We start from the raw sequence: 8,346 nt of genomic DNA on the forward strand, positions 1-8,346 counted from the left end.
TTTCTGGTCCTTGGGAGAAAAGATGCTCATGTAATTTAAAACAGTATAAAAAGCAGCAAAATTTTGTTCTTGTTATCTGGAAAAGAAAGGTTCCTTTTTTTTTTTTTTTTTTTTTTTTTTTGCTATTTACTCACTAATTTGAGCTACTGTTGACTATTGAATATGTGCTGAAAAGGCGAAAGTTCAACAACCCTAATGTATGAATACATACGTACCTATATAACAAGACCTCTGTGTGCCGTAAAACTAGAAAGGTGGGTGAGGGGTACAGTCATTGTCCTAGCTACATATGTCAATGTAACATTTATTTATTCTCAGTGCTGACAGTAGAGTAAAATTATGGGATGTGAGAAGAGCATCAGGATGTTTGATTACTCTTGATCAACATAATGGGAAAAAGTCACAAGCTGTTGAATCAGGTAAGGAAGAACACGTTAATGAAGAAATACAACATGATAGTATTTTTTCACATTGAACATTTTTAATTGAAGCCAAATAATAAATGCATATTGACAAATTGCGAACTGTATCATTTTTTAAAAAGGCATTCATCATATATCACTTTCTTAATTTATGTAAAAAAAAAATGATTCTCTTTCTTTAAGATACAAATAAAAATGGCAGTTTCATTTGCCCCCAAATTTTCAAAAGTAGAAATTTTTCTGAATTAACTTGCTTTACTTATTTTGTTTTTGCTCCATTGAGGCCAACTATACAAATTCAATGCCATTTAAAAAGTCACAGTAAATTACAGAAATAGTAACATTTTGCGGCCATTGTATCAACATAAAATTGTGTTAAATGTGAGTCAGCTGCAATCCATGTGACAAAGTACCTAAACTGCATTTTTACAGTAGAATTTAATTCCTATGTAGAAATTTTGGTATAGAATTAATTCTGGACCAGAAATATATTAGAATGAACTATATAAAACCTATGATTGTTTTATATAGTTTTTAAACTAAAAAACTATGTATTTTTCAACTAAAAAACTGTATAAAACAATCATAGGTTTTATATAGTTCATCCTAATATATTTCATATGTTAGAATTTATATGGTTTTTAAAAAAAATCTTATGAACATGTAAACTATATAAAACATGTTTTATATGTTTTTAAATTAATTAGGCTGTTTTAGAATTATGCTTTCTCGAACTTGTTAATTTTGAAAGTGATATAAATTTTGAGACTACAACAGTCATCCTTCCCGTTAAGGTTTTTTTTTTTTTAATGGAAAACACTAGAATTATTGATTTTAATAGTCGATGGAATTATTTTTAGGTTAGCAATAAAAATATTATATAAGAGAGATGAAAGGCATTTAATTTTAAATTTTAGTGTTAAGCTACACACTTAATTGAATTTCATGGCACAGCTTCCTTGCTGGAAAAAAAAATTATGTTTGGCAGAAATTTTTTCCCTTTTTTCTTGTTTTCCTCTATTTTTATAGTTCTGATTTATAGTTTATCCTATTCAAATAATCTGAAGGGTTGGTTAATTTTAAGTATAATCTACTTACATTTTTTAAGTAACTCAAGTAGTTGTCCTTTAATATGTTTAAATAATTATATCATCAAACATTAAATATGTCCTGAATACAAGAACAGATAAACTGAACTATATTTTTCATTGCAGCAAACACTGCTCATAATGGGAAAGTTAATGGCTTATGTTTTACAAGTGATGGGCTTCACCTCCTCACTGTTGGTACAGATAATCGAATGAGGCTCTGGAATAGTTCCAATGGAGAAAACACACTTGTAAGAGATTTTTAAGTATATATTTGGGTATAAATTAAGAAATGTATCTGTGACATACACTTGATTTTTTTTTTAATATTTTTAATATATATAACTCATTTATTCCCTTTGAATGACAGCTCTTTTTAAAAATGTGTTTCCATTATGTGGACTAGTAATTCTCAACTCAAGACAACCCACCCTTACCCACTACCTACCACATTCCCCCTACTTAACAGAGAATCACTGTTCTACTGAGCTACTGTTTTCTCAATGAGAGTGCAAAGTGTAGTAGAAAAAACTGTTCTCAATGGGACTGCAAAGTGTAGTACAGAAAAAAAGACTGAGGACTACTGACATAAATTAAAGATACTAAGCTAAGTAATCAAATTTTATATATGTTGTGTATCCCTAATCTGAAAATCTGAAATCTGAAATGTTCCAAAATCTGAAACTTTTTGAGTGCTAGCATGACACACAAATGAAGTGCTCATTGGAACATTTCAGATTTTGCATATTCAGATTAGGGATGTTCAGGCAGTAATGCAAATATTCTAAAATCCAAAATACTTCTAGTCCTAATCATTTTGGATGGGGATACTTAACCTGTACTATATATGACTGGTAAGCAAAATTCACAATGAATTTTATGGTGCTAGAATATGTAGTACTTTATTTAAATACTACCGGAATAAATATATTTTGAAGGTGCTATATTCTTATGTGACTATTAATACTACTGGAATAAATATATTTTGAAGGTGCTGTATTCTTATGTGGCTATTAATTTCTGATACTTATTTTTACGTATGTTGTAGTCTTACCAGGTATGCCTATGGTTTAGTAATTTTCAGAATAAACTGCTAAAAGCTTATAATTTGGTGATAATAATAATAGCTAATATTTATTGAGAGCTTATATGTCAGATACTATGCTAATAATAATTAGCATTTAATTTGCCAGGCAGTATTAGACAGCAGTGGGAAAAACATGAAAAAGTCCTATCCTCATGGAGCTTACATTTCAGCAAGAGGATGAAAGGCATCAATCAATTAATAGATGGACAGATGGATAAATTATATATTAGATTGAGTAAGGACTATGAAGAAAAGCAAAGCAAAGAAAGGAGCACAGGAAATATTGGGAAGTTGGAGTTGCTGTTTCACATAGGGCAGTCAGGGTAGGCTTCACTAAGGTGACATTTGGCCTGAAGGAAATGGGGAAGTGGCTCATCAGTTGTCTGCTGAGGGATATCATTCTAGTCGGAGAAAGAAAAAAGGTACAAAGACCCTGAGGCGAGAACTTGCTTGGGATACACAAGGAAGAGCTAAGAGGTTCTTGCCTTGGAATATGAAGGGAATAACAGATGAGGAACAGAAGGAACTAGGGTGCCAGAGCATACAGGCCCTGCAGGCCTTTGTAAGGGCTCAGGCTTTTCTCTGGATGAAATGGAAAGCCACTGAAGGCTTGTGAGTGGAGAAGTGACAGCATCACTCTGGAAGAGTAGCTGGGCATGTGTGTCAAAGTTTAATGTGATAAATATAAATGGTACTGAATGTATATATAAATTGTTCATGTGGTTCTATTCCATTTTTCTTTCCTTCTTGAAGGTGAGTCTCATGCCCTTTAGATTTTTTCTATTAAGTCCATATCTAAAATAGTGTGTTGAAAATGGATAATACATTTTAGAGTGGACTTGATCAAAGTAAAAGTAATTCATGCATAGATGACTAGGGTATCCCAGAAGCTGACCTATATAGAATACTTACAGTTGATACCAGAAAAGATTACTTTAAGGGAAAACACACTGTCCTCATATTTTTAAAGAGCTATCAGAGAGAACCAGTCCTGCCATTTAGTAACTTCTTTTTTTTTTCATTTTAAAGTTGACAGGCCAGGCATGGTAGCTCACGCCTGTAATCCCAGCACTTTGGGAGGCCAAGGCGGGTAGATCATGAGGTCAGGAGATCAAGACTATCCTGGCTAACACGGTGAAACCCCTTCTCTACTAAAAATACAAAAAATTAGCTGGGCGTGGTGGTGGGCGCCTGTAGTTCCAGCTACTCAGGAGGCTGAGGCAGGAGAATGGCATGAACCCGGGAGAAGGAGCTTACAGTGAGCCAAGATTGTGCCACTGCACTCCAGCCTGGGCAACAGAGCAAGACTCCATCTAAAAAAAAAACAAATAATTAAATAAATAAATAAAATAAAATAAAGTTGACAGATGAAATGGTACATATGTATGTACAGCATGATGTTTTGAAGTAAATAGAATATATACATTATAGAATGGTTAAATCTAGCTAATTAACAAATGTATTATCTCATGGTTATTTTTACAATAAGAATACTTAACATCCACTGTCTTTGCATTTTTCAATAACACAGTATATCATAATCAACTGTAGTCACTATGCTGAACAATAGATCTCTTAAACTTACTCCTCCTATCTAACTGTAATTATATATCCTTTGACCAACATCTCCCCAAAACCCCTTTTCTTCTAACCACCCCAGCCTCTGGTAACCACCATCTACTCTACTTCTAAGAGATCAACTTTTTCAGATTCCACATATGAGCGAAATCATGGAGTATCCATCTTTCTGTGCCTAGCTGATTTCACTTAACATCATGTCCTCCAGGTTCATCCCTGTTGTCACAAATTACAGGATTTTCTTCTTTTTATAGCTGAATAGTATTCCATTGTATATGTACACTACATTTTCTTTATCCATTCATCCATTGATGCACACTTCAATTGATCTCATATCTTGATTCCATATCCATTCATCCATTGATGCATACTTAGATTGATTCCATATCTTGTGAATAATGTTGCAGTGAACATGGGGGTGCAAGTATCTCTTTGACACACTGATTTCATATCCTTTTGTTATAAACCCAGTAGTAGGATTGCTGGATCATGTGGTAGTTCTATTTTTAATTTTTTGAGGAACCTCTATACTGTTTTTCTAATGGCTGTTCTAATTTACATTCCCACCAACATCCTTGCCACATTTATTATCTTTTGTCATATTGATAAAAGCCATTATAACAGATGTGTCTCACTGTGGTTTTGATTTTTATTTCCTTGATGATTATTGATACTGAGCATTTTTTTGTGTACCTCTCTTGGCCATTTGTAATTCTTATTTTGAGAAATGTCTTTTCAGGTATTTTGCCCATTTTTTAATAGGGCTATTTATTATCCTGCTCTTGAGTTGTTTGAGTTCCTTATATGTTTTGGATATTAATCAAATATATATGGTTTACAAATATTTTCCCCTATTCTATAGGTTGCCTCTTTAATTCGAGGCTTATGTCCTTTACTGTGCAGAAGCTTTTGAGGTTAATGTAATCCCATTAATCTATGTTTGCTTTCAATGCCTATGCTTTTGAAGTCATATCCAAAAAGCCATTGCCCAGACCAATGTCATGGGGCTTCTGTCTTGTCATTTTCTACTAGATTTTTATTTTCAGGTGTTATATTTAAGTCTTTAATCCATTTTGAGTTGATTTTTTGTGTATATGGTGAGAGAGAGGATTTACTTTCATGTTTCTGCATTTATAGATCCAGTTTTCCCAATACCATTTATTGAAGAGATTATCCTTTCCCATGTGTCTTCTTGGCATTGTTGTCAAAAATCAGTTGGCGGTTCAATGGATGGATTTATTTCTAGGCTGTGTACTGTCCATTGATCTGTGTGTCTCTTTTAATGCCACTATGATGCTGTTTCAGTTACTGTAGCTTTGTAGTATGTTTTCAAGTCAGATCTCAGCTAGAGTGTGATGCCTCTAGCTTTGTTATTTTTTCTCAGGATTACTTTGGCTATTCAAGTTATTTTATGGTTCCACATGAATTTTAGGATTGTTTTTTCTATTTCTGTGAAGAACATCATTGATATTTTGATAATGATTGCATTGAATCTGTCGATTGCTTTTGGCAGTATGGATATTTTAACAGTGTTAATTCTTCCAATCCACGAACAGATGTATTTCTGTTTATTTTTTCTTTAATTTATTTCATCTGTGTTTTACAGTTCTCAGTGTAGAGATCTTTCACCTCCATGGATAAATTTATTCCTAAGTTTTTGGGGTTTTTTTTGGGGGGAGGGGGTGTGTGTGTGTGTGTGTGTGTTTTAGATGGAGTTTCGCTCTTGTTGCCCAGGCTGGAGTGCATTGGTGCAATCTCGGCTCACTGCAATGTCCACCTCCTGGGTTCAAGTGATTCTCCTGCCTCGGCCTCCCTAGCCCGCCACCACACCCAGGTAATGTTTTGTATTTTTAGTAGAGACAGGGTTTCGCTATGTTGGCCAGGCTGATCTCAAACTCCTGACCTCAGGTGATCCACCCACCTCGGCCTCCCAAAGTGTTGGGATTACAGGCATGAGCCACTGCGCCCAGCCAGTATTTTTTTATATAGCTATCGTAAGTGGGATTGTTTTCTTGACTTCTTTTTCAAATTAGTTCGCTGTTAGTGTATAGAAACACTACTGGTGTTGGTATATTGATTTTTATATTCTGCAACTTTACTGAATTTTTTTACTAGTTCTAATAGTTTTTGGCTTGAGTCTTCAGTGTCTTCTATAAGATTATGTCATCTGCAAGTAGGGACAATTTAACTTCTTCCTTACCAATTTGGATGTCTTTTATTTCTTTCTCTTGACTAATTGTTCTTGTTGGGACCTCTAGTACTGTGTTGAATAGAAGGAGTGAAAGTGGGCATCCTTTCCTTTTTTTTTTTTTTTTTTTTTTTTTTTTTTTTTGAGACGGAGTCTCGCTCTGTCGCCCAGGTTAGAGTGCTGTGGCCGGATCTCAGCTCACTGCAAGCTCCGCCTCCCGGGTTCACGCCATTCTCCTGCCTCAGCCTCCCGAGTAGCTGGGACTACAGGCGCCCGCCACGGCGCCCGGCTAGTTTTTTGTATTTTTTTAGTAGAGACGGGGTTTCACCATGCTAGCCAGGATGGTCTCGATCTCCTGACCTTGTGATCCACCCGTCTCGGCCTCCCAAAGTGCTGGGATTACAGGCTTGAGCCACCGCGCCCGGCCGGGCATCCTTTCTTATTTCAGATTTAGAGGAAAAGCTTTTCACTTTTCCCCCATTCTGTGTGATGTTAGCTTTGCATTTCTCATATATGGCCTTTACTATGTTTAAGTACATTCATTCTATACCTAATTTGATGAGAGTTTTATCATGAAGGGGTTTTGAATTTTGACAGATGCTTTCTACATGTCTGTTGAAGTGATCACATGCTTTTTATCCTTCATTTTGGTAATGTGATGTATCACATTTGTTGACTTGCATATGCTGAAAAGTCCTTGCATCCCTGGGATGAATCCCACTTTATCATGGTGAGTAATCTTTTTAATAAGTTGTTGGAGTAGATTTACTAATATTTTGTTGAGGATATTTACATCTATGTTCATTAGGACTATTGGCCTGCAGTTTTCTTTTTTTTTTTTTTTTTTTCTTTTTTTCTAAAATGGAGTTTGCTCTTATTGCTCAGGCTGGAGTACAGTGTCGCAATCTCAGCTCACTGCAACCTCCACCTCCTGAGTTCAACTGATTCTTCTGCCTCAGCCTCCCGAGTAGCTGGGATTACAGGCAAGCACCACCACACCCAGTTTTTGCTGTTGTTATTTGTTGTTGTTGTTGTTGTTGGGTTTTTTTGGTATATTTAGTAGAGATGGGGGTTTCACCATGTTGGCCAAGCTGGTCTCAAACTCCTGACCTCAGGTGATCTGCCTGCCTCGGCCTCCCAAAGTGCTGGGATTACAGGCATGAGCCACTGCATCAGGGCTGTAGTTTTATTTTTTGTTGTTGTTCCTGTGCCATCTTGGTATCAGGGTATTGCTATCCTTGTAGAATGAATTTGAAAGTATTTCCTCTTCAGGTTTTTAGAAGAGTCTGAAAGAAATTATACTAGTACTTCTTTGAAGTTTGGTAGAATTCATCAGTGAAGCCACCTGGCTCTGGACTTTTCTTTGATGGCAGACTCTTTATTAGTGATTTAATATTCTTACTTATTAGCCTGCTCAGATTTGTTGTTTCTTAATAATTCAGTTTATTTCTTCTAGGCTATCCAATTTGTTGGTATGATATTGTTCCTAATAGTCTCTTATGGTCCCTTGTATTTCTGAAGTATATCTGGTATCAGTTGTAATGTCTCCTTTTTTATCTGTGATTTTATCTACTCTCATTTTTCTTTTTAGTTAGTCTAACTAAAGGTTTGTCAATTTTATTTCTCTTTTCAAAAAACAACTCTTAATTTCCTTCAACTTTTTTTTTTTTTATTATACTTTATGTTCTAGGGTACATGTGCACAACATGCAGGTTTGTTACTTATGTATACATGTGTCGTATTGCTGTGCTGCACCCATTAACTCAACATTTACATTAGGCATATCTCCTAATACTATCCTTCCCCACTTCCCCCACCCCACAACAGGCCCCAGTGTGTGATGTTCCCCACCCTGTGTCCAAGTGTTCTCATTGTTCAATTCCCACCTATGAGTGAGAACATGCGGTGTTTGGTTTTCTGTTCTTGCAATAGTTTGCTGAGAGTAATGGTTTCCATCTACATCCATGTCCCAACAAAGGACAT

General features: G+C 35.4%; 1 protein-coding gene across 4 annotated transcripts in view; it reads left to right on the top strand.

Annotated features, from left to right (window-relative positions):
• ERCC8 (ERCC excision repair 8, CSA ubiquitin ligase complex subunit) overlaps positions 1 to 8,346 on the top strand; it is an 83,007-nt gene that overhangs the window by 47,958 nt on the left and 26,703 nt on the right. For all 4 annotated transcript variants that reach the window (XM_007973485.3, XM_007973511.3, XM_007973494.3 and 1 more), the window contains 2 exons: positions 319 to 419; positions 1,637 to 1,761. In XM_007973485.3, coding sequence (XP_007971676.1) covers positions 319 to 419; positions 1,637 to 1,761 — 226 coding nt within the window. The remainder of the gene's footprint in view (positions 1 to 318; positions 420 to 1,636; positions 1,762 to 8,346) is intronic.

Source organism: Chlorocebus sabaeus, chromosome 4 (genome assembly GCF_047675955.1).
Source record: "Chlorocebus sabaeus isolate Y175 chromosome 4, mChlSab1.0.hap1, whole genome shotgun sequence".
Lineage (NCBI taxonomy): Eukaryota > Metazoa > Chordata > Mammalia > Primates > Cercopithecidae > Chlorocebus > Chlorocebus sabaeus.